This window comes from Chlamydotis macqueenii, chromosome 1 (genome assembly GCF_036417535.1).
Source record: "Chlamydotis macqueenii isolate bChlMac1 chromosome 1, bChlMac1.mat, whole genome shotgun sequence".
NCBI lineage: Eukaryota > Metazoa > Chordata > Aves > Otidiformes > Otididae > Chlamydotis > Chlamydotis macqueenii.
In genome coordinates, this window is record NC_141556.1 from 109895305 (window position 1) to 109922858 (window position 27554).

At 39.4% G+C, this 27554-nt stretch overlaps 1 protein-coding gene across 3 annotated transcripts; it reads left to right on the forward strand.

Moving 5' to 3' along the window:
* The first annotated feature begins 737 nt into the window (after positions 1–737).
* Positions 738–27363, forward strand: CHODL (chondrolectin). Of its 3 annotated transcripts, XM_086739618.1 has the most exons (8): positions 738–850; positions 16149–16461; positions 17235–17392; positions 20739–20786; positions 21170–21253; positions 22935–23037; positions 25395–25473; positions 27148–27248. In XM_086739618.1, the coding sequence occupies exons 1-8, from the start codon at positions 754–756 to the stop codon at positions 27148–27150; spliced, it is 885 nt and encodes a 294-aa protein (XP_086595744.1). In that variant the 5' UTR covers positions 738–753; the 3' UTR covers positions 27151–27248. The 3 variants fall into 3 exon arrangements, with proteins under 3 accessions (XP_086595744.1, XP_086595736.1, XP_086595753.1); XM_086739610.1 differs by lacking the exon at positions 25395–25473 and having other exon boundaries at positions 27148–27363; XM_086739627.1 differs by lacking the exons at positions 20739–20786; positions 25395–25473 and having other exon boundaries at positions 27148–27363.
* The last annotated feature ends 191 nt before the right edge of the window (positions 27364–27554 follow it).

The window sequence follows — 27554 nt, forward strand, 5'->3', positions numbered from 1 at the left end:
ACGGTGTATTGTCAGAGTGACAGTAACGTGAATTTAACTACCATGTCTTCTAGGGCTGTGAGAAAAGGGGACTTTCCAGAGTGTATATACCTGTATGTACGGATATATATTTACACACTTTCAAGTTGGCAATAGTACATTCCTGTTCTTGCCAGGGGAAAGACAGACTGGGAGTGTCTAGAAAGCCTTTAACAGGTACGAAATCCGCACGAACCTGGGTCTCGATCACATTCGGCAGCCGGTAGGACCCCGAATGACCCAACAGCGTGGGGCTCGGTAGCCGCCCCCCAGGAGCCTCAGGCCTGCAGCGGGAAGAAGCAGCCCCGACGGCAGCGAGCCGGGCCCCGGACACTGGGGACCTTTGCTGCTCCTGACTGGCTCCACGGGGAGGGGCGGGCGCTTGTCGGACACCGGTCCCTTACCTACCCGAAATTGGGCTGACCCCCCGGCAGGTCCCCAAGCTGAGGCAGGGCCAGTGAAACCCTCCAGGTGCGCCCGCCGTCGGGGCGCTCCGGCGGGCGGCGGTGGGGCGGTGCGGAGGCGGTCCCGGCCGCCCGCCTGGGCCGGCCCCCGGTCGGGGGTGGCGGGGGGGGCTGTGGGGGGGGGAGCAGATATAGGCAGGGCCGCGGCGGAAAGGGGCGGCGGTGGCGGGCAGCGGCGCGGAGCTGGGTGGGCGCCCGTCTCTTCCCCGCCGGCGGGCATCGGCCTGCCCCGAGCGCTTCTCGGCGGGGAGCCGGCGGCGGGACCGGCGCCATGGGGGCCGGCGGCGGGCTGGGGCTGGGGCTGGCGGCGGTGCTGGCGGCCGCCGCGCTGTGCGGGCCCGGGGGGCTGGCCGGGCGCGTCCTCAGCGGTGAGTGCGCGGCGGGGGCAAGGGGGGCTTGCGGGCCGGATGATGTCCGGCATCGGTGCGGGAATGTCGTGGGAGCGGGGAGCACTGAGGGGAAGAACTGGGACACAACTCCCTGGTTGGGATCGAGCCCTGAAACCCGCTTCCGAGTGGGCGCACCCCTGCCACCGCGGCGGCTCCGGCTGCAGCCGTGGCCTTATCCACGCGTGTCGGGGCCAGTGAGGCTGGCCTGGGACCACTGCACCCGCCGGAGTTGGAGGCAGTTGTGGGTTTGGGTCCCCGGGGACAGAAAGCCGGGATGTCCCAACTTCTGCAGCAGCCTTCAGCCAGGTCCTAGCGATGCGGTGCCGTCTTGCACCGGCAGATTTTTCCGACGTGGTCGGTTGCCTGGGTATCGTAGCTCTGGTTTAAGAGTTTAAAGAGAGCACCTGTCCTTGCGATGGTGTCTTCTTGAGCAGCAGCTTTACGCTGAGGTTTATTGCATCTGTACAGGAACGCTTCTTCTTTTTTTTGTGATACAGCTAGGAGGAAAAAGCAGACTCCTAAGAACATACAGCACAAATAGTTTTGTTATGTGGGGGTGCGTCTGCTGCTCTCAAAACTGAGAGGAAGACAATACTTCAGAAATCTAACATTTGAGCTTAGGTTTAATTCAAGAGCGGTAGGATCCCATTGTGTATTTCCAGCAGACAGGTGCATATGCTTAGAAGCTGCTAAATTTAATGAAAAGGCTATTTTTCATTGCACTTCGGGTCAGATCCTCCAAGCTAAAGCTAACGGGCTCTCGGAGATGGGTTGTGCAAGCAGATCCATACAGTTGTGTTGAAACAAAGGTTTACGCACTTTGACTGCACTTGTTAACAACTTATGTGTGTAAATCTCTGTATATGCAGGTAAGAACATATCGCTTTACAAACTGATTCCAGAACAATGCAAATTATTTGTAGACAGCTTTTTTAGAGGCTATAACGGTAGCATGTCAAGAAAACTTTTTTTGTAGTTTTATTATGGCAAAGATTTGTTTATTGAATACAGATAATTTTCTTAGTTGCTGATGGAGTACAGTCACTAAACGATTTTGATGATGTCTTATTTGGAGCAAGTTCCTGTGCAGAATGAGGATGTGCTGTTGGGCTTTTGGTGAAACTGTATCTTCCAGGAAACAATAGTGAAGTGGCAGTGCTTCCAATGTTTTGAAAAAGCTTGCCTGCTTGAAGTGTACCCAGAAATATTTGATCTACCTTTGTTATAATGTAAATTGTACAGTCATATAAGATAGAGCAAAGTTCTTAGTTTAACAATTTATATGAATACTATGTAACACTTTATTATTTTAAGGAACAGTGACGATTACTCATCCATGAGATGCGTTTTGCATTAGTATTCTCAGTGCAGTGGTCTGTGTGTGGCTGAGGAAACCCAGTCCCTTAATCTTCTAGCTGAAGCTTTTACATTTAAGTGGCATATGTAGCAAATGGCCCAGAGGTCCAGCTTTTAAAGCAATGTGTAATAAGTGTATACTGCTTAGTCAAACTGTTCCTAGAAGCATATAAGGCTTTGGGGCTTTGAAAGAATACAGGCTCTACCCTGTATTTCACTGAAGCATGTGATAAGTCTCATGTCACTGTATTATGCGGCTGATACTTGGCTGGTAGAATACAGGAGAGGATTTGAAGCCACTTACAGAAAGAACCATTTATGTACTGCCAGGTATATTAGCTGAAGTTGTACTCTTGAGGTAAAGGTGATCCAGACTAGGTAATAACAGCCAAAGATATTCAGTGTACTTGTGCCAGAATATTCTGAAATACTGGCAGGGGAACCCTTTATTTCTCACGAGGACCACACCCCGATCCTGCTACATGCACGTGGATGGGTCTACTACCAGTAGTAGTTTGTGCTCTTTAAACAGGAAATGGTGCTATGGAGTTACTTGTCCGTGTGTGCTGTCCGCCTGACTTCCATCTAGGTTAAATGCATGTAAGAACCAACACTTTTATAAAGACTTAAACAGGCTTTAATTTAAAATCATAAGTCTGCATCTTAAACAGACCTGTTTCTGAAAAATCTCTAATTTAAGTTTCAGTTGTCACAATCTAGAATAAATGGAAATCCCACTGCTCTTATTCTAAGTAAATTAAATACATAGTCCCTCTCACTCACATAGAAAATGTCCCTCTCATTCCAAGTGATTTAAATACATAGTCCCTCTCACTCACATAGAAAATGTTCCTGAAACTGACTTGAGTGCTGGTTGTAACTTGTGGAAAGATTCCCATTTACTGCAGTAAATTTGCAGCAGACCTAGGAATAATTGCAAAATTGCAACCATTTTGACCACAGTGTTAAGAGGGCAGAGAAGGAAGCATTTGCCTTTTCAAAATGCCACTGCCTTAGGTAAAGATTTTCTATTTTGTTTTCCAGGTATGTTAGTTTTCCTAGAATATAATGAAAATTATTATTTGCATCAGACGATTCTCAGTTAGGCATTATTTGTTTGTCGTCTTGAATTCCGGAATTGTTGCAGAGAAGTAATACAAATTCTTTGTAATTTTTAATGTAGTTAGATGGATGTTTTGTGAGCAGTGCTTACAGCCTCCATATCAGAATATCTAGTGTTGCCAGAGAATTGATTCTTAAAGAAAAAAATCAAAGCAGGCTCAGGAGAAACTGCTGAGTCTGCATTGCTGTCCCATGACATCATGAAGAACATGAAGTGATGATAATGCAGTTTGCAAAGATGCAATTACTTTAAGTATCTATTGGGCAGGAAAGATGCAAGCTAATCTTATTACTAATCATTTAACAGCCTGTGTATTAATCATAGATGTTATAGTTTAATGACGCTGCTCAGTCTCTTTGTATTTCTATGGCTTTTTAAATTTTTGGGCTTTGCTATTGCAGTGCATCAATAGCAGATTAAATGCTGATACAATATATTAAAGCAATATATATCTGTTTTGGTTTAAAAGTATTTGGATATATAAAACACTAAATGAAGAAAAACATTTGGTGGGTTGTGAAACAACAGGAGTTTCCCCTAGACTGTGTGCGTATTTGCTTGAGATGCCTTTAAGGATGTGGATACATTCATTCACACAGCTTATGACCGGATTTGACTTGGTCATAAAATATTGTAAAGTAAGTTAAAGAAGTATCTTCATGGGCAATGAATTGAATAAAGATAGCAAACCCTTTCTCAAAAGGCAATTTAATTTTGTTCAGTTGGCTTGGACTGCTTATTACACCTGAGTTTTGTCTATGAGATTTTACTCTTTTTTTTTTTTCTTTTTTTTTCTTTATTTTTTTCTGGGGGGGGGCCCAGGGGGTGAGACATAGACTCTTAATTTTAAGCTACCTCTTTAGCTCAGAATTTGGGAAAGTATAATTTGAAAAAACACTGCCAGTCTCATTTACAAGGTACACTACTCAACAGTTGTGTATTGGAGACAACACTTTGTTGTGAATGCCCAGCATTTAGTTCCATATTAGAAAAACTCTTAATGGACATGTGTGGCTACGTGGTACAAGATCTTTTTGTTCAGTTGTAGGTCTCAGTAATCACTAAAGCTGGGGCTTTGAGAACTGCAAAGGAAACTGGGCACTTAAGTCCTTTGGACACCTTTATTAATTCCTCTCCTTATGCACTTCTTCTGAGCAATGTTTTCTTGGGGATAAATCAATGATCTAGATTCTTAAAGTAAAAAGAGGTGATGACTCTTGGATATAATAAACGTTTCTACTACACAGGCCTTGCTCCTAACCAAGAATTTCCATAATATCCCGTGGAAAGACACTTTTTATTAAGTAAACTGCTATTACTCATAGATGAGAACAAAGTTTTGATAACCTGAGCTGTGTGATGGTGGGTGACTGCTTCTATAACAGGACAGAAGTACTTAAATCCATTTCAGGAATCGAACTTCTAGATTAGAGGTGATCCCCCTTTATCAACCCTGTAAAGCTTACTTTGCCTGTGGGGGAGAGCTGTGTAGGCTGGCCAGACTGTGGCTCTATTCAGGGGCTAAGAAAAGTGATGAAAAATTCTAGCATTTTGTCTCAGGTGAACATGCTGCTTTTCCAGGAATACAACTTCTTCTCAGTATTTGGTTGAAACGTAGAGGAAGGCATTTCAATTCTCAAACTCATGATTGCCAAGTCATAGCACCCCACTTGGCTAATGGGCCCAAGAGGGCCCATTATAGATACCTGCCATGGAGGGTGCTGTGATAAATAATGTGTGGGACAGTGTGGATGGTCTGCTTGTCTTTCACATGGCTTTTATTGCTCCCAGTGAGAGAAGGCTAGTATGCTGTTCCATAGGTGCAAAAAAGTCTCTTGCCCCATAGAAGTCGTGTCCTGTGCCTTGACTTTACTTCTCTGTAGTTCAGGTCTGATCCTGTGTAGACCAAACTTGATTATAAGATAGTTGCCGGGGAACATGCTTTGGTTGATAAAGTGCTCTATACAGCACTATTTTTTGAAGCTAATTCTAATATCTACTTTTTCTTTGCAAATCTCTCATGGATCAGAAAAGAATGTGTGGTACTAATGTGAAATAAGTAAGGTGAAGCAATGACTTGATAGTAATTTCTACACTGTAGCGCAATATGCATACTTGTTTTTGTTTGAGTCTCTTGCTGAAGCAGTCCCCAATCCCGCCACTGACAGGCAGTAGGACCTTCAATTCCAAGCAATCTTAAGAAATACTGAGTTCTAACTAAACAGCTGGCATGGCTCCAACTAAATCTAGATGTAGCTGCAGTGTACACTAATGACTAGGCTTACTTTATAAGCAGTGAAGGATAAAAATCAATATTTTTAGAGTGGGATTAATTTCATTATAACATAGATCTTGAAAACACTGCAGGTATGCTTTAAAACCACCTGTTTCTTTCAGTTGTCTACACAGTGATGTCTGTGAGCCAGCTCAGGAATGGACAGGTACATTGTGAATGACTAAATTTTGGTGAGATAAATTCTCTCTATACATCTCAACAGTTGCTTCCAATACAGGGTTGTATACATGTGAGAGACCTAATGTATACATGAACTAATTCTGCTTTACCTCTGTTGACTTTATTATAAGTGATGATTTACCCTAAGAGAAAAATATTCTAATTTATTTCTTCTCCGCTCCAAGGTCTCTTCCATTTTTTCCTTAAGTGAACTGTCACTAATTTTAAAATCCAATGTGGAATGGCTTTTCCTGCTTTTCTGGTAGAAGATAAATGAGCAAGGACTTGCCTGTTGCCTTCTCTTTTAATTGCGGAACTACTGCAAAAAGATGGGCACTATATTGCAGTCTTACACTTAGATGCATGTAAGATGTTCCACCCTAGGAAACTTTAAGTCCATAAAACAAACAAATTAATATAATTTCACATATATATATATATTACTTATGTCTGTAGCAAATACAGGTATCTTGATAAAAAAAAGTCAGTGCAAGTACACTTACTTGGAAAAAGACATTCAAGTTTCACTTAAAGTAAGAGAATAGGTGATGCTTGCTCTGGGTAATGATTGATGAAGAGTATATTTTAGTGACTAAAGATTTAAGAACTACTTCCTCCTAGAGACAAAAATGAGACATGAGCAATTAGAAGAAACTGAGAATTGCTTAAATTTATGCCTGTGAAAAATCCTGTTGGGGAGTCTACTGTTGGGGAGCTAATATATAATTAGCTATGTATGAAAATGTCTGCTGGTTTGGGACAGGAGAATAAGAATATTCCCTCCCCTCTAGGCTGGCAGACATTATACTTGAGCCATTCAAACTATGGTTTTGTCAAGTCTATTCAACAACATGCTAACAACAACTTAGCTGCCATATTATGTCTGTCTTAAAAGTATCTGGGAAATCTGTTCTGTTCTTCCTAGTGACACAGGAAACTATTGATGAAGGGACCTAATTTGCCAGTCTTGTCAGTGTTTGTGTCAGTATTTATGCTTTTTTTATTAAATAGCTGAAATGATGAAACACACTTGGTGTGTCTTTAGGCTGTGATACATATAAAGTTTATTATGTTAGTGTATGTGTATAAGACTTTTCAGAAAAATGAAAACAATTAAGTAAAACCACTTCTAACAGCTTCAGCAAGAAGTATTTAAGTCCCGGGTAAATAATCCACATCCTGGAGCAGACTTGTAGATGTGTAGATGTTTCTAACACTTCCTCTTACATTGAATAGACTCAGATAGATTCTGTTGATATTTGAATGTTATCGTGGGCCTCCCTGCTTGTGTCTGTGGAATTGAATAGGGTTGTTTATACCCATGAAGAGTATTATACTTTGGGTAATTTTTATTTTTTTAACAAACATAATAAATTGTTAGGGAAACTGGGATCCTGAATATATATGGGAAAAGAAGACACTTATGCCCCATGTCCTGTGCTTATGGTGGCATTTTTCTTACTGGCACTTGAAAAGATTAATATTGTGCTGCACTGAAATGAAAGCCTACCACCTCTGTGGATGCCAGCGCTAAGTTTCTAAGCACACTGTCCTCATCATGCTCAGTGATGCCAAGGAGCCTGCATTGCTTACAGTGACAATGTTGCTAGATCTCTCAAAGACAGATAAGGGGAAAATATAGGTCTGACACCACTCTCAGTTCTGTCTTAAGATGGGAAAAGGGAAGGCAACTTGCAATTTTTAGGGGATGGTCTTGGCAACTATGTTGGCCCTTTGCATGAATCCCTAGGACAGTGCAGTTTTGCACTGGCGCCTTATAGAAAGAAATAAGTGGCTGTCTGCCATGATCAGACCTGTGGTACGTACCCATAAAATGCACGTGATCAGAAGAGAGGAAAACCGTTATTACAGGAAAAGCTAAATGGATCTCAAGCTTTAAATTTATGATGTGCTAGATAGCTGAAACAGCTGATGCAAAAAAGTAGGTACGTTTCACTTAGAAGAAAGTAAAACTGTCGGGGCTTTAATGATTTGACACAGGGAGGGGGAAAAAGAAGTACTTAATAAATATTTTATAGATTTTTTTTTTCACACTGACATATCGCTTGAATCAGTGACTAAAACTGTTTCATAAAAATGGGTATTTATTTTCCTGTTGAAGACACTTACCCTGTATTGATTTACATAATTGTAGTCGTATGTTTTCCAGCAAGGGTAATTATGGATGGTGAAGTGTTGATTAGCTTCGAATGAGATTTAGTCATCACGCTACTTCTTTACATCTCCGTTATCAGTGGCCTGAGATCCCTGACATGTGTGCCAGGGCTGAGAAGCTAACTATAAAATAAATGTGTGTGTTACTTTCTTTGTGAAATGAGTGAATAAGCCTATAGCTGCTTGGTGAACATGGCATCCTTTCATGAGGGCAGGTATTCCAGTTCCCAGTGCATCAAGAACAAGCCAGTCTCTGAAACACCACATCCCTGATTTTGAAAAAACAGACAAACCTGTAGTCTACTTTGGGGGAAAACAAATCCTCTCAGCCCATTATTCAACAGCGTGAAAAACTTATTTATGTTTTGCAGGACAAGGAATCCTTTCTTGCATCTTCGCAAAACCTAGAACAGTGCAGGTTCTGAGCACATAAAAGCTTTAACAAATGTCCTCAACAGTAATCTATTTAGATCAGTACTTGTCATCAGTGTTCATGTGTATATTTTTTTTAACTACCTGTTTTACTAGCCAGCTATTTTGCTGCAATACGCAGGGAAGCTATCAGATTTCATTTTAATTGCATTTATATTCAGCCAGATGGAAAAATCCAGGTGTTAGTGATAAATAATATTCTTTAATATTCAAATCAGCACTGCCCGATGCTCCTTTACAAACAAACTGCCTCCCTTCTGATTGCTTAGTTTTGTAGAAGTGTAGCTATTATGGGTCTATGGAATACAGTTGTTATTCAGAAATAACCAAGTCAACTCCTTGTCTCCAGAAGCGCTTGGAAACACAATAGCATAACTGGTAAAGGCTAACATACAGGTAAAAACTCCATTTCAGTAATAAATGAACTAAAAATCACTTCATATGGCAAAAGAGAAAATAAAGAAGATAGGGACTGGACTGGGACAAATGCTTCTTGTGTAGCTTCATATTCTGCATCAGTGTACTAAATCTCTGTAGGAGTGATATAATACAGTACTTTCTTTTTGCTTACAACTTCCATCGTTCTCTCTGCAAGAGATGCATTAATCCTAGAGATGGCTGTTTGGCTGGTGTCAGGGAACCTCTATAATCACTTTTGCCAGTTCACAAGAGATGGGATGGTCAATGGCTAACAATAGATTATCTGGCCTGTGTTTGAGAGAGAATAGAAAGAATTTGCCTTTTATCTATCATTTTATGCATGCTGTCTATACATCTGTAATTTTCACATGCTAATGCCTAAGCAATTAGCCAAAAAGGACTCCATTATGACCAGTAATGTAAGAAATCTGGCTAACAGATGAGTTTTGCTTAAGAGAGGTTGGGGCCAGCCTCTATTAAGCCACCTTAGACATCGTCTACATGCTAATAATAGAATCATAGAATCATAGAGTTGGAAGGGATTATATGATGTGATGTATACAAACTGCCTGCCTGTACACCTGAAGTACACCTACTTAATATGCAAATGTGGACCTCAGTTATTTTATACAAGCCCTTGAAAGGGGCTTGGACTTTTGAAAGTTTTTCAGAAAAGAAAAATCACTTTAGAGAAACTGTATTATGACAATTACACATAACCCCTAGTCCAGAAAAAGTGTAAATCAATAATGGATGTCTCTTCTCTTTGTAGACTTGGTTATTAGGAGGATGGGAAGTGCCTATTAAGATATGGAAGAGTTAGCTATGAAGATATTAATACAGATACAGGCTGGCATATTATCTACATAGTGGTTTGTATTTGAATGGCAAATTTGTTAGCACACAGAATTCCTTAAGATGCTCAGGAGTGTGAGCTGACCAACATCTGTGATTTAAATACTGGCTCAACTAGAGAACAATGTGTCTTCAGTATTACAAACTTTGGGAGAGAAGATGGCAATTTGCTTTTGTCATAAATGAAGACAGAACGTAATTATGAAATCTTATCACAGCAGTATTTTTTTAACAAAGTAATATGAATCATCAAAAAACCAAATTAAATTCAGTAGATGGACACAAACATGATGCAGTAAAACTTCAACATCAGTAATATAATATATCAAAACATGACCAGCAGCTGAACCCAATCAAAATCTAACTGAATAATACAAAGGTCAGTTGACAAGATGCATCAGCTTTGAATCAAAATGTGATTAGGAAAATTTAATACCTTTTAGCCTATTACTGGCCACATTCTGAAGTGCATTAGTGTGACTTGGTGTGGAGTGCCCTGTGTCACGGAGATAGGTGAAAACAAATTGTGCCCAGTGTCCTGCATGCTGGTTACACAGCCCTTGAGGTCAATGTGCTCACAAGCTCAAGACCAAGACTGGTCTTCATAAACAAGCAGAGAAATGTTATCTTGCCAGTGGAATATTTTGATTAATTTACTTAGATTTCTGTCAAGGTATTACTTCATTATTGCTTTCACATAACTCCCTGTGTCTTTATTTTGTTACTTTATTTTCAGAGGCCTCCATCAGCCTCATGCTGACCTTTGGGACTCTGGTTAGTGTTAAATATGTCACATCCCTTTGTACCAAATGCTTCTCTATGTTTTCTGCTGAATCTATTATCTTGGGAAGAAAAAAGTCAAAGTATGAAAACATAATGGACTTTTCTACAGCAGGTTGTGTTCTCCTCACATACATTATGCACATGTAGCTGCTGTTCCCCACTAATCTAGGTGGATGCTAATGACAGCAAACTCCAGACTACAGGTGAGTTATGAAGTTCAAGAGGAAGAGGGATGGGATTTACCAACAGGGAACTTATCTTCCACCTGACATCTTCAAAATCTGCAGCTGAGTCATGTTTGTTACTCAAGATGACCTTTGTGCCCTCTGTGGCCCATGGGGGTGTAGTTAGAACTGAGCCTGATGCTCTTAGGGAGATGAGTCTTTGAGCTAAGTACTTTATCAGTAATTTTGCTTCTAAATGGCATTTTGCTATAACTTCTGTTGTGATAGATCTGAAGGAACCTGATATTTCTGTTTGAAGAATCATCATTATTAAAACATAATGGAGACATAATTCACAGAAATATCAGATTTGCTTGTTTCTCTTTTTCTTGAAGGAGATTTTTTTTTTCCTGCAGAATTATCTGCAGAAATGTTTTAACTAAGTGTTGAGTATTTCAACTAAAAGCTATCTTTGTTTTAATGCTGGTGTCAAAACATTCTGCTATGGAGCTGCTGAGTGACACCCAAGGATTAGAACTGATCCATAGGAGTGGGAATGGTAGCTAGCACTTCTTACAGCAAGTACTGCACACTTGCTTTCTTCAGCTAACCGGATGGTGAGACAAGGTGAGTGCAAGGGCCTTTCAGCTAGTTCAGGCTCTCTGCAGTAGGCAACTAGAGCTGCGAAGGCTGAGGGAGCAGGGCCAGAGCTATGTTGTACAGCTGTTGTACGCAGGAGAGGTAGAAAGAACAAACCTGGAGACATTTACATTAAGGAAACTGGAGAGAGCTAATATTGCAGTTTTGCAACTGGGAAAAAAGAAAACAACAGTCTTTGTCTGTCAGTTAGTTGTTGCTTCAACACAGCACTCTTCCCTCAGCAGGCAAGAAAGCAATTGTTGATGAAAAAGTAAGGTATGGGTTCATGACACTAAGCCAAGGGTGTGTTTTGCCTACTTCTGTCCCGGGTCTCAGCTGTTTTGCTTGGATGAGGGAACGTGGGTCAAGGATTAAGGCGCTGATACAGTCCATGGAAGAAAGGATGTAAGCAGTCCACCTTCAGCTGTGCCTATAGTCAGACAGGGTTGGTTGAAACCTCAACTTTTCTGAGCATTTGTAAGGGAAAACAATAAGAATGTGTTCTTAGGTCTTGTCAAGTTATTTAGTTAGGTCTTTGGTCTCATACGGAAGGGAGGACTAAATACAATAACATGCTTTTGTTTTTTTTTCCTTTTCTGGATGCTATGTGATGAAACAATGTTTTTCTTCATGTTTTCTTTAATCTCTCAAGCAGCAAAGGGCAGATTTTGTGGAAAGATTATTAAGACCTAACTTGCCTATATTTATTCACACTGCGTAGTAGCTTAGCCGAATTCATTCCAATAGACTTGCTTATAAATCTAGTTTCTAGTCAATTGTGACAGAAAAATTTGCGTTCAATTTATGCAGTTGAAATAACAAATGTTGCTTTAGAATTAACCGTGGGGTCTTGTCTGCTGCAAAGATATTAGAAGAAGGTAAAATAGCCCGTAGTTAGTGTTTCTGTACTTGTCTGCTATAGAATGTGGTCCATTCTGTCATTTTTCACTGGTAAGTTATTTCTGCTTTGTAGTTCAGAAATCAGTAGTGAGAGAAAGCTGTAAAAAATGAATCTTGAAAACTTGACATCTCAGCGTGCTCCAAGAAGAGCACTAAAACATCAACTGATTTGCCAGCTATTAGGGCACAACTGCAGTTTTCCATTAACACATTGAACTAGCTCTGCTACAGCAGATAAAAGTCCCCTTCAAAAGAAGAAAGAAAAGATTCAGAGTAGGTCATTACCTATACACAGGGACTAAATTAACTAGAACAAAAAAAATTCACAGCTTGTTCCAGAAAGCTTACTACTCTGCATCGCATACTTCATTCACACCAGATGGGTTTTAATGCCAAATAATTCTTGGTTTCTTGCTGTTTTCTCTGTTGTTTTCTAAAGGTATATTCTTGCACAAATGATCTGCCTGTAAGGAGGAAATTATTTCTATTGCCACAAGAGTAGGGAGCAACAAATGAAAGAGCAGTTGTTTAGGAGTAGGATTGTACACAAATTTTCATTTGTTCAATTCTTTCACTTCATAATTACTTGATTTTTAGAGTTATTTAACCTTGCAAAAACATCTATGGTAAAAATAGCATCCTCAAAAAAGATTCAAATCAGTGTAAAGAGAAGGAAAAAAAAAATCTTCACACAAAGTTTCAAGATTTTAGCTCACTAATCTTTTCAGATAAACCCTTGGGTACATGTTAGGCCTTCACATCTGTATTCTGGATAAGTCCAAGGAAGCTTCCTGCTCTGAGTGCACGACAGTGGCAAGTTGTTACTGAACTCGTCAAAACGGGCATGTATTAGAGGCTGCAGTGGCACCTATCAAGCAAATCTGCTGCTGTTGTGCATCACCAGCGCATGTCCTTCCCCCTCCACACTCCATATAGTTCCACCTGGTTTCCTCAGCTTGCTGTGGGTGAAGCCTTGACATTGGTGCAACCTCCATATTGGACCAGTATACAGCACAACTTATGCCTTAAGGGAAATGAACTTTATAGCAGCTCTGAATCATGAGGTCCCATGTGGCAACAGGAGTCTCCGTGCAGGAGCTGACTGGAAGGTAAGTACACTGAAGAACCTTGGTCAGTTAGCTGGCAAGGACCCATTTGTTGTGTTGGAGAGGTCATTTGATTGAGGTTTTGGGACAATCACAGAAAAGCAAAGACTGCATGAGAACAGAGAGTGAGTGGAATACTTCAGCCACCTGAGAAACACACAGGGAAGGGGAGCAGATGTGTGCGTTATGGATGGAAAGCTAGCTATTTTCCCATGAAAGGGAGGTGTGGTAGAGCAATTGAGATCGGTAGTGGCTAGCTCACTCATCTCAGTGGCTTGAATGTTCCTGCATGACTGAAGTCATGACAGAGATATTTTGATACTTGAATTTGCTCATAACTTACTACTTGGTGTCAATGAGGAGTATATGCACAGAATGAAATGAATCATAAACCAGTTTATTTCTAAAAAATTGTCTGGGAAATAAAAAGAACAAGACAATGAACAAAAGACTGTCCATAAATCTGCATATACATCTGGAATGAATGCTTTGAATCCAATCTTTGGCTACAGGGAGGGATGTGATCCTTTTTCCTTGTAAATGATTAGTGTCCTATATAACTCAGTGCTAGCCTTTGGATGTTTGCACTGCTGTGTACATATGTGTACTCTGGCAATAAGCCATAGTCACCCAGTGGTGAGGATTAAAATGTTGAACTGCTCCTCCTTCACTGTGCACTCTGTCGTCTCAGTGGGACATAGGTCCCAGGAAAAATAAAATACTTGTGATCGTGTTTGCAAAATTTGTATTGCAACATTATAGATGAGGGGAATGAGTTGTGATTTCACATGCAGCCTTCATTTTTGCACTTTCTGCTTTTGAGCATTCAGAGTTATTACTTTGTTACTTTGATAATAGGGGTATTTTTCTTTTTGTTCCGAGAAGCCTTATGAAGAAACTTACTATTTTATATGCACCTGTAACAAAGGGTCTGCTCCGTGACTCTTCAGGATCATTGCCCAGCTAGGACTATGGCTCTTACGGCATTCATTGGTAGCAAGGCTCTTAACCTATGTGAATAAAAGGAAATAGCGGGAAAGGAATTGGGACATAGGCAGAGTTGTCAGGTCATTATCAGTAAAAGACCAAATAAGTGATCTCTTCCTGATCTCAGAGCCTGGCTTTTTTTCCACAAATATCTGTGGCACAAGCTTGTCGTTACATTAGGTTGTTCTTATTCCTGTATTATTTTGGCAGATTAATTACTGGTAAACAAGTGGCTCTTCAGAAGTCTGTTTGCCAAGCCTAAATAAGAATGAGACCACAAAGACACTTCGCTGTTAAGAGATGATTAACTTATTTCCTTATATGTATATATAAATCTATATATTTAGAACCCTTCTCCTGTCCCCAAATAAGCCTACTGAAGTTCAGTTGCGGCTGATGAGTGAGTTTGTTCATTCCACATCTTGTAGAATAAATTGTAGAGAATCTCAGTAGTTGAAGGAGATGGCTTTTGATTCTTTCCACAGACAACTTTGAAAGGCAGGAAAAAAACGGTGTGCATACAGTAGATATAATGCTTTCCGAAAGCATCACAGGGCTTCTTTATGGTATCTGGATAGCATTGTGATATCTGCTAGTATCTGGAGTTTCTGTTGGCTGTGTCAAGGGATGTTAAAAGTGTGGGTACCTCCTCCAGCACCTCCAGTCCCAGGACTCCCTCCTACTGGGTTGCTGGTACCCATCCCAGTACCCAGAGCCTGTGTCTGAACTAAGGGTTGTGGCTGCCACTTTCCCCTTTGCTGATTCAACCAGTAGCAAAGCTGAGCAGGTATCCCAGCATCACACAGACGGGACAATGTCATGACCATCACACAGATTGCCACAGAAAAGGCACTGCCTTCAACACCCATGTGCAGGACCCACATAAAACACAGCCAGCCAAGTCCCCTCCTCCTTGTCAGCTGGTAGAGGTAGAAGGTCACTACGGAAGGTGTACATCCAGACCCACACACTCCCCCTTTTTTTACATGTGACTGGCCCCTTTTCTACCCCATTCTGTCCATTACCCCCTTTCTTGCTCTCCATTCCCTAACCCTGCGTGGTCCCTCATTGGATTATATATTCCCACCAACTCCCCCAACATCCTGAGTCCCCAGTTGTGCACCATTATGAAATTGCAAAGTCCTATTTGCCTGCAGTTTCTTGATAGCCCACCAATTAGTGTGTCTGACGAGGTTTTTTTTCTTGTGTTTTTTTTTCGCCATTAAGTTTTCCTGTTAGGTTTGTATCTCTGTATTTTGTTTGTAGTGTTCTCCTTTGCTTTTTAGCCGTTTTTGCACTGAAAAAAATCATTGATCAGATACCCTTAAAGGAGCACACACCCTTCCAGGTTGTATTTAGACACCTTATAGCGAAGAGTAGCTATGAGGTCCTTCTGAATACACCCTCTCAAGGTTAGATAGCAGAATCAAGGAAATGCTAGGTTCCTCTTGCCACTAAAATTGAGAATTCTAAACGTATTTTTTTTCCGATCAGATAGCTTCAATCACCAAATAGAAGTTGGAGCTGGTCCATTAGTATGAAATAGTTAAGAAAATATCCTCCAAACAGATCCTGGCTTTAACAGAGGGGCCTGATGGTAGAATCATTAAAGTAGAGAACATTATTCTAGAAGTTAGTGGGAGTTTTCAGTGTCTAGAAGAGTTTCACAGGCCTTGGGAAGAAAGCCATAGATTCCCATGAACTGTATGATATTTGCAATTTAAATTAAAGCTAAGGTTTTCAGCACTGTGAGCCCTTTCATAGATGGACACAAGAAAAAATCTACTGTCCTTCACCATCACTGTATGCATGCTGTGCTATATTTTTTCAGTTATGATATTCGTTGGTATACTCTAAACACTCTCATATTTATATTTTTCAGGTCAAAAGGTGTGCTATGGTGACCTCAAGCGTTCTTGTTACAAGTTAGCTTATTTCCAGGACTTGTCTAGACGAGTGGGCTTTCAGGAGGCCCGCCAAGCTTGTGAAATTGATGGTGGGGCTCTACTGAGCCTGGAAAGTGAAGCTGAGCAGCAACTCATAGAAAACATGTTGCAAAACCTCACAAAGTCAGGCTCCGGGATTTCTGATGGTGATTTTTGGATTGGGTTGTGGAGAAGTGATGATGGACTAGCCACCTCAAGTGCTTGCCCTGACCTCTACCGGTGGGCTGATGCAAGTATTTCACCATTCAGGTAAGTGTACAACTGCTCATTGAGAAGGTTTCATGGAAAGAAATGGAGAGTGAAATGCCTGGCAAATCTTCTAGAAAGAAGCTTGAAGATTTGCTGCCCCATTAAGTTAGTAGCATCCCTCCTTAACTTCTCCCGATAAAGGGGAGCTGGCAACTAGGGGTTTGAATTTGAAGCTGTAAAAGGTTGGCATACTGTGGCTTGAGCCTACAGTTGTCTTTGCTGCTGTCTCATGAGTTTGCCTCTGTATGCCTTTGCTTTTGGAGTTTTTCTGCCCCACATAGAGGATTTAGGATGTGGTCTGAAAGCAGACAGACAAATTCTGCAAGACTCTGGCCACTGTGAATCAGGGAGCCAGCCACCAAGTAAATTAATGCATGTTACTCTAGTGTAAATTGTTCTGTTTCTACTTAGTGTTTTGAACAGCCTTTCATTTCCTGATTAACCAAAAGGTCAAAGTAGCAACAGCTCTCAGAACTTAGGGCAGCAGGACACATAACAGGCAGATAGGAGGGAAAACAGGTATCAGAGCACTGTGGTGTTACTTCTGCCAAGGTACTTTAGTCAGAATTTTTTTTAAGATCCAGAGATGTGGAGCCCAGGCCCTAAACTGCTTTCACAGAGGAGTTGTGGGAAATGCAGCATTTCTTTGAAGAGGATGGAGTGATTGGGACTGACATGTTTTCATTGACATTCACACCTTTCCTTGGCGCCTTGATGAACCTTGCCTTCAAAATGTGAAAGTTTTTTTTTTTTTTTTTTATGTGTACCACTAGAAATTGGTATACAGATGAGCCTTCCTGTGGAAGTGAAGCCTGTGTTGTGATGTATCATCAGCCGACTGCAAACCCTGGTCTGGGAGGGCCATACCTTTATCAGTGGAACGATGACAGATGCAACATGAAGCACAATTTTATCTGCAAGTATGGCCCAGGTAGGTGAAACTAAAGTTATATTTCACAGGTGGGACACGTTCTTAGAAAAACAATTACCTTTTTGTTTGTGAAGGAATCTGCAAATGTCTTGTGTACTGATTCCTTTGGTGTGTGAGTGGCTGAGCTGACATTAACAGGGGATGTAATATATCAAATCTACTGGTAATTGAAGTAAACCTATCTGTATCCAATGAGGATGTTTTCAAGGTTAGCTTCACTGTCATACATTCCCAACTTTACTTTGATTTAACTCATTCACTAGTTATTTCATTCTCCAAAAAGTGTTTTAAGTGGCCATTTACTACTTACCTTGCTCGCTGTCAAGTGGGATGACCAAAACATCTCTTGGTCCTACTGTAAAAAAACTACAATATCCTTGCACTTTCAGACCTCTGACATTTTATACGCACTTATGTGTGATGGCTGTTTCTTAAAGTTTTGACTTCAAGAAAGAGAATAGAAGTCCAGAACAAGAAGAAGAAAATTCTACATTCACACATGTAGATTTATAGATATCAAAAGCAGATGCACAGTAGTTCGGATGGTGACAGAAAAAGATCTTAAGCAATTTGGCTGTACTTCCAGACATGACATAGGTTCTATGTATGTCAGCAGAGGAAACGTGAACTATAAACTAAAACTTTGTGTAAACAGAAAAAGGACATGAAAAGTAAACTTTCAAGTTGAGCCTGTAACAGTTTCTACTTTTGGTGGTACTTAGAGTAAATGAGAACTTATTTTTCAACAGGCTCATGCAAATATTTTAAAATAATTTATGGTGTGCCTGCTTTTCAAAAACTGAGCTGAAAGTCAGAAGGCATATGAAATCCTACTCTTAGCAGCTATTTGGCCTACCTAATTCTGTGGTTTCCTACCTGCTTCCTCTGTGCTCATGATCTAGCAATAATCACACTCTGTAGAAGTCGGTCTGTCTGTAGATATCCAGGCTATTTTCTTCCTCCAGTTTTGTTGAACAGATAGGTTTGTCACTGTCTAATATCTTAATGGAGATATTAGTGGCAATTAATATTACAAGCAAATATTAAATACTCAGAAGGCTTGATATACCCACACATTTTACCCCCACCCCCCAAATCTGTTCCTGCTTCTAAAATTATTAGTGACTATCACTGTCTTATGGTGATTAGTTATCATCTTGGTCACACAGGCTGTTCAAGGAACTGTGACGTATACAATTTTATTACTTTTACAACTGATCACAATTACTTTAAAGTAAGAGAGGACAATAAAAATGTTGTTAAAATAAAAACATTTTTCTGTCAGAAAATGGAGGTTTGATTAAAGGACTCAGTTTTGAGTATATTTCATATCAAACAAACAAATTTAAGTGCCATAATTATTCTGTAATAGTGAACTACTTACTGTTCTAGTTGTGATGTGATAATTATTTTTGCCTATTGCTTTCACCATCTGAAAAAATGCTGAGTATTATGGATTGGCAGAAAACAAAGTGATAACAGTAACAATGAAAATGAATTTATATTTATTTCACTATGTAGAAATAGATTACTAGTATATAATGAGGCGTATAATAAAGCAAACAATATATAGGTAGATTATTATTAGGACCTACATTGTTATGCAGCTAAATACAGTACTGCTGAATTGAGCTATTTATTTTTCAGGCTGTTGGAATTGTGCTCTTTAGGAAAAGAGGCTATTCTTCAGAAATGTATTTTTCTATCATATGGAGAAGAAGAGTAGATGCATGAATGTATATAAATAGGTATATGACATTTCTTTCACTGACTGAAGAAAGTACCTCAATGTTTGTAAGAAAATTACATTTGCTATCCAAAACCTAGTGAGACTTACAAATGACCTTTCTCCCCCACCCCCCAAATGACTGTAACAGCTTTAACGTCAGCCATTTGCAATACAAAATACATCCATTTTACCAAGAGTATTAAAGGGCCACATGTGTATTGAATTTCACTTTGTTATCTGAGTATAATGTTTTTCACAGCTTTCCTGTCTGTTTTGAGTATATGCTGTATGATACCAGTCTTAGGCCAAAACACAGAGGTTGTAGGTGACCATGATGAAGTTGCATACAATTGTATCTTCAGCAAGTTCAGGGCAGTGCTTACTAGGCAGTCTTACTCAAACAGCAGCTACATTTCTGGTAGTCTTTTCCATTTTTCTAAGCACTTTTAATAGTACCTCCCTTGACAGCATTTACTGTTGCAATGTTCAGTCTGGCTTTAGATCATATTGATCATTCAGCGATCTTAAATTTAATTATAGGTTGGTAATTGCAACCACATTTAGTTCCTGTCCAGCTCCTGGAGGTTTGATTATGCAACCAAATTAAAAACTCATCTCCTCTTCTGCTGTCTAGAGACAGCAGCTCAGTTCTTTGTGGTATTTTGATATCTTTCTTTATATATGGCCAAATGTAGCCAGTTTTTACAAGAGTAGATGAAATAATTGCCTTTGTTCTAGTATGCTTTATTGCTCCTTCAACATCTCCCAGCATGTTGTGCTTATCAGGATACTCGGAACTGCAAGCTAATAGCACTATAGTATTAATATAATCTTATTATAAAGGCCTGGTATTCAAAAAATCATGCAGATTCCACTCCTATGCCCATCCATTCAATATGAGGTAATTTTTTTCTACAATCTTTATAAACTCTTAATTGTAACAATAGCCATAAGTAAACTTGTAAGCCTCTGCAATACAGCTCAAAGCCATGAAGTAGTTCTCCAGTTTCTGATGCATTGCAAGAAATATTTGAGACTATCATTCCTGTTATGGTAATTTCACTTCCTTAGGTGATGTGTTAGAATGCATTGCCCATGATTTGTCTTTTAGGGCTGCCTGTTGAAAAAAACCCAAACTGTATGAAGCTCACATCTAACCTCACAAACTTGTGCTGCTTTGTTTGCTTTGTAGCCAACATTCTGTAAGCATTGACTTGAAAATGTGGATAAGATTTAAGTATTAATCAAGAACACTTCTTCTCTTATATTCTTTTAGGATTATCTGCACAAATGAAATTTTGGCTATATTAGGAATTTTATTCAGCACAAGAAATTAAGGATTCAGTGATTTAGCTGGTTAGCAGATGCCACCGAGAACTGAAACTAGGATAAGCTGTAGACCTTTTCTAAGAGGCAAAAAAGTATGAACTAGAAGCGGTTTGACACTAGTTTGCAAATAGTTTTTGGTAAGAAGATTAAATGCTGAAGAATTAAGCAATTATTGTTTTGGAGAATGTATCCATTTCTGTGATACTGCATGTATAATAATGAAAACATCTGTTTTATTACACACACTTTTCATTCTTCAACAATTGATTTCAAATATTGATTTAACAGATAATGTCCTAGAAAAAGAATTAGGAGACAGAGCAGAGCCAAATTACGGTAAGAATTTTTGAAACATTAAATTGAGTTGCAATGGTAAATACATAATTATAAGGATAGCTTATAAGAGCCTCCAAAATTACTCAAGTTTAATAGCCATAGTTTAGAACTGGAACATAGGAAAAGTTAATCCTTTAGAGACCAATAGCTACAAATATATGGCTATTGTTTAGAATAGCACTGCTCATAATTCTTGTTCCAGATGTAATCCTAGTTTTACAATAAGATCCTTTTTACATGTTTATATCCAGCAGTTTAATCAGTCCTGAAAATGTTCATTTTTCCAATATAAATTAAGATATAATTAATACTAATTTATTTAACAATACACCAGCCATATTTTGTGCTTACTGCTTTCCTGAAATGTCTGATATCTTTTTCAGGTATTTTTCCAACAGTGCCAGCAGGAAATCCTTATGACACAAGCAAACCAGAAGATCAGTATCATATTATTGCTACTGAAACAGGTAATGTGTTCATATGGTTTGAGTGTTCTGGTAAAAATATTAACATTAGACTCAGTTAAATTAATCTTTAATAATTTCTATTATTGTTAATGTGAGGAAGTAGTCTATTTCCTCAGGAAGTGCCCTGAAAAAGTATATTTTTGAATAACATTTCAAAAGTTTAGTCACTCCTCTTCGTAACTGTGGAAACAAATTATTTTCATGTGTCCCCAAACTTTGATCTAAATCTACAGTTCAACAGTCCTTGAAATTTGCACTGTTGTCTCTGACCCTGGTCAGTCTCTGTCCAGATGCAACATTTTACCAGTGTTCACCCAGCTGTGGAGCATCTCCTTCTAGGCTGTAGTAACCCATGCTTTGCCTCTTTCTATCTCCTCCCCACCTCTTCCCCAACCTGTGTAACAAACATATGGTGCATACATTATTTTTAGTATCTGATACCTGGGGCTCAGAACAAAGGCGAAACTGAATCTTTCCTTAAAGACAGGGCATGAAGTTTTCAGTTATCTGCTGAATAAGCACTATGACATAGCTCCCCCAAGTACCTTGTGTTTTAAGGAATACCACGTGCTAAGAGGTATTAAATGCTTTGCTGAGATTTCTAACAGAGATGGTGCTTAATATTTTGAAAATGGATACCTACTTCCTAGGAGCTTGCTGTAATGCTCCCAGCTCCTTCATTTAGCAATTTATGTCCTGAATGGAGTCCTGTGGTTCATGAAGAATTGTAGCATGGCCTTAATTCAAGGAATTGAACATCTCTGAGGAGCAACTCAGAATTTTACAGGATTACAGCATAGGATTATGGAAAGCTGGTGCTCCCTTTCCACACTTTTTGGCTGGATTTAAGGCATTTTCCTAGCTGATGTTCCCATTGTTTGTAACTCCAGAGAAATGGATATACTGATGAACTGTATTTTGAAATCAGTACTACTATTTTTACAAATCATGCAAAGGCTCTCTATCTAAAACTGACAAACAAACCCAACCTGGGCATTCACACTTATTCTTGCTAGTGAAAATATGTTCAAAAGAAGACAATGGGTAAGAAAGTCACCACGATTTGTATGTCAGTGTGTACTATTTTAAAACATGGGCATGTAGTTACTGAAAAATCGTCAAACCCTTTCTGGAAGTTGTAGATCCCATCCTCTATTCTAGGCAGATTAATAGAGTGCCACCTTGTACCATTTCCCACTCCTTGTGCCCAGGGACCTGCTGGGAAACACCTTTAACTCTCTCCTCATTGGAGAGAGGGCAGTGTACATTTGTCTTTTAAGGGGAATGGGAAGACAAGAGCAGGGTTTGTTCCTCTTGTGGTCCTACATGGGTGGGAATCCAACATGTAAGGGCCCCTGAGTAGACAGGTTATATGAATTGTAAAAATAATAGGCTGTGAAATGTATTATCTTTAAATATTTTAATTTTCAGTTATAAAATCAGAAGTCTCACGTTGATGCACACAAAAAATACCAGAATTTAGGGCAGTATATGTTTTGCACATTGTTGGAGAAGTACTATTTTATTCTTGATATTGCTGAGTCATCTTTTTGGAGCTCTTCCTATAGAATGTTCTTTTGTGTAATTTAATGTATTTCTGATATTTTGTTCCAGATTGTTACTCATGTAGTTAAGAGTGTTTCAACGTAGGGGACATTAATGAGAACTTTTTGTTTTGTAGGTATAATTCCAAATCTAATTTATGTCATAATACCCACTATACCACTACTGCTGTTGATACTGGTGGCTTTTGGGACTTGCTGTTTCCAGATGATTCATAAAAGGTAAAATATACTAATCCAAAATGGTCTTTAATGCAGAATTCATGTTTCTATTGGAAAGCTATTCATACTGAAAGACTGCTTACATCTGTCCCCAAATATGCAAACAAGTATCATTTCATCCAAGTAGTCTACAGCTGAACATTCACCATCAGGCTATTCCACAATATACTGAAATAGTTCCAGGTCTCTTAAAGTATTGGACTTCACCTGTTTCTGAGCATTTGATATGCTGAGCTGCTATCAGCAGTTTTACTTTACCTCTTCCATCATGATTACCACCTATATAGAATCTAGGCTTTGGGGAATAATAGTGGGGTCCTCCCTGATACAGGGAGAACTCAAAGATTCACCTCAGTTTCTGACCGAAAGTGTAGGTTTTTTTTCCAAGGATAAACCTAATTGGCCAGCAGCTGTTTAATGTTGTTTCAGTGCACATCCTATATGAGCAACATATGGGCCACTGGAGCAGACAAATTGAAAACAAAAAGCAAAAACATGTTTTGAGCCACATGCCAGTGCAACTCCTTTGTACATCATGTATCTGTCAAACAAGATGCATAAAGTAAACAGATATGTGTACGTAGATGAAGCATCAAACAAATGTATTATTATGCAAATAGGAGACATTTTAGCCCATGAAACAGGGTGTGTTTTCATCCATACTTTAAAATTCTTTGGACTTTTGTCTTTCCAAAAATACAATATGCCAAGATATGACAACATACAATATTTTTTTTTTTCTGAATAATCTTTCAGAAACTTTAAGGATACTTTTCATTCTGCAGGTTTTTTTTTTTTCCGGAAGCATTTTCAAGTTAATGTAATCCAGAAAAGTTTAAACTGAACTATGTTCTATGGATGAACACTATTTTGGTAAAATAACAAGAGTAATAAACAGATTCACAAGCTGTTTTCCCTCTTGAAGAGCAGCAGTTCTATTAAGGAATATGACATCACTGTTTCAGGAAACTAGAAAAAAAATTCCTCCCTACTTTTAGTCTTTATTTTTTCTTCGTGGTTTTTATTTAGCATTCAGCCAATAGCTGAAATATCTTATTTCAAGCGAGAAAACACTCCAGATGTCGTCTGCTTGTATCTGTATGAGTGAGCGTACAATGATGTTCGCAGCACTCCTTAGTGACGTATCTCATTAAAACAAGTGAATGTAAAGAAAAGATGTTATGAGGTCTGCATCATAATCTGGATTGTGTATGTTATGCACTTTCCTATAAAGAAAAGGAAAATGTGCACTTTCCAACCTGTTTTATGGCAGGCAAATTCATTGTTGTGAAAGGTTTTATCCAAACCCCAGCGCTGGGGCTGTAGAAGTTTGGAAACTCAAAGCAAAAAGAGTAATAAAGGAATCAGAAGTATAACAATAGCAATTATATAAGTAATCTAATTCTGGAGCCCTTATTACAATGGACCTGGATTTCTTGGTAAGTATGACATACATGTTCATACCTTTTTTTGGTAGCTCTTCCTCTTCCCAGAAAAGATTCAGCTCTTGAATACTCCTGGGAAAACAATCAGAGATTCATGGCCCACTGAAATCAATAGAAATAGTAGTGTTGACCTCAGTGGGCTTTGATCAGGCCTTTGATGCTATAGCAGTTCATTCAGAAGTAATTAATCTGAACTTCCAAGACTTAAAAATTACATAGACAGATATTATCTGTACTTTTTTATTTTAGCTGATTAGTTTGGTAGCTTAAATGATACAAAAATCAGGGAGAAAATGGATTTGAATAAAACCAGATTTTTTTTTCAGAATGTTCATTTCGCTTGCACCAAAGCTTTTAATTAAAGAAAATAGAACAAATTTTCTTTAAAATTCATTTAAGTCAAAAGAGGATGTTGTGGTATCACCAAAAATGAAGTGTTTTCTTTTTTATCTGTTGAAACAGAACTATGTTTTTAAAAAATGTTTTCCCATCTATTTTCAGTTAGATTTCCGCATATGACCTACCTTGTGAATCATTTTGGTTCATCACAAATATGCAGTTCTTGGGTAAAAAGCAAATGTAGAAAAGAGATGAACACTTGAAGTGATCATCTGGACACTGTAGAGCTTTTGGAAAGGGATTCTGTCCTGCTGGGGAAGGAGGGATCCCCAACTTTCCAAATGAACTTGACTTCTCGTTCTTTTTTAGGCTTCCACAACATGGTGATCTTTCCTCTGAAAGCCACAATCCATGGCCAACCAGGACATGCCTAACTTGAAAGGTCATGACTAATTTTGCCTGGCGTTGGGCTCTTGAAGGGTAGTAACAAGGCAAAGCAAAACATCTTCCCTGTAGCTACTAGAAATGATCAGCTCATTCATGCTTAGATGCTCTCCCTTTCATTTCTTCCAGGGAAGCAAGGAGAAACTGCTTCAAAGACCCATCTCCATTATCATCTGAATGCCTTGCAGAAAGTTTAAATTCCAACCTGGTATATTTCTCAGTTTCTATGATTGCATTTGATGGTCAAAACAGTGATATACTCAAGCTATTTATTGCATCTTCCTTGCCTTTCTTACTAAAACCTGTTTCCTGAACCCGATGTATAGCTGTTGAAAATCAACATAGGTTCGCTGAAGATTAACTCATTTTATACAGCTGAAGTTCTGATCCAAGGTGTTTAGAAGTTCTTCCTGCTGTGTGGCAAGGACTCTCCATCCAAAGCATTTAATTATTAATTTACAAAATATGCCTAATTTTGCTGTATTAATCTGGAAGGAAGTGGTGAATCAGTTTCTTAAAGAAAGAAGTGCTGAAACTAGTTGATTCATTGCAATTGCTTTGTTTATAGCATTGTGGCCTGATCTAAAGTTCACTGAAACCAATGGGAGTCTTTTCAATTACTCCAATAGGCTCAGGTACATAATGCATTACTTTGTAGGACTTCAGAGGTAAGTCTGGAGGGACTGAAAACTACTGTACTGTCCAGCTCCCTCAACATACAATTTAAATCAACTCAGACTGGCTTACATTTACACACTAGAAAAGGAGTAAAACTGAATGTATAGGACTGTTGGGATCTTGACTCTCGGGTTTCTAACTTACAGAATTATGTAGGGCTACTTCTCCTCCTCTGGATTTTACTTAATTGGGAAAAAAAAAACCATCAGTGTGAAATATTCTGTCCAGAGACTAAAACATTTTGATCGAAATGCAGCTGCAATGGCTCATGAAGTGCCTTTTCTTTTCAGTAGACTGCAGTGCAGTGTCATCTGCTGTCTAAGCAGGGGGAGGTGGTGTGTTGTGGCAGTCATAGCAGAGATGCTAGCCATGTGGAAAGACTGGAATCAACTTACAGGGTACCTCAGGGATCCCTGTAAAGATTAGAGTGAAGATTTTTGCAGTGTTGCAGAGCAAGTACTTCTGGAACCAGTTTGATCTTTTTTATTAAAAAACCCCAAACGCAAAAACTGCTGCTGACAACTTTGAATGAAAACTAGGGCTAAGGAAGCTTTCTACCAGTCATTCATTGCTAGGAGTCTGATTCATGTGCCATTACTTCATTAGAAGTTAGATCAAGCCCTGAAGGGAAGAGCCTTTCTGGCATACCAGTACACACTGACACCTCTTAGTGTGCCATAGTCACGGGGGGGTGCAGCTTCAGGATGTGCATGGGCAGGGTTGTGGTAGCCTCTTGGGGTGGGTGGGCTGTACCTGAGCACATTGGACATAGGCTTGGGGGCGTATGTGCTCCTGTTCCCCCAGAGAAGGGAAGCACCCAGCCTCCCATTACCCTGGCCAAACTGTCCGCACCCATCTCTGAAAAGACCACTGTGTATGAGTAGGAGTGGTTGAATATGAACTGAAAAAAAAAAACCCCACCAAAAAACCAAGCCAAGTTAGTTCAGTTCCTGGGAGGGGCACTGCTCAGCAGGGTGGTCTTGTAACTTTGGTAACAGTTGCTTACCTTGACCTACTGCTGTGATGCTATGCTTGGTGCAGCATGGGCACAACAACCCTTTTGTGGATGGGGAAACCTATGCTATGAAAGCAACAAAGATGGCATTCAAGTAGGGGATGAAATACCCAGATCTGATCACAAACCTGAATCAGGACTGCAAAGGCACACATGTACTGAAAATAGTTTATATTTTTTTTTTTTCAGTAAAGGAAGAACAAAAACAAGTCCAAACCAGTCCACACTATGGATTTCAAAGACACCTAGGAAGGACAGTAGCATGGAGGTATAATGATTTACTGACTGAAAACAAAGCAAAAATAACATTTTTGCAGTCAGACTGTATTATAATATCGTCAAAGAACATTAGCTTGGAATGGCTTGAAAATGCAAAGGATCTACAAGAATGAACTGTAAGCTCCCCCTTGAGGCAAATGTTCAGATAATTTTTATATAATGTTTGATTATTAATTCAGTAACAAAATATGCCATGCTAAATAAAGGGTATGTGTTTATTTTGCTAAGAGATGTAAGTTAGCTAGTTGTGAGCAATGAAATGAACGGAGCATTTGAAGTTTTTATGGGGAAATATCTACAATGTGTATCAGTTTTAA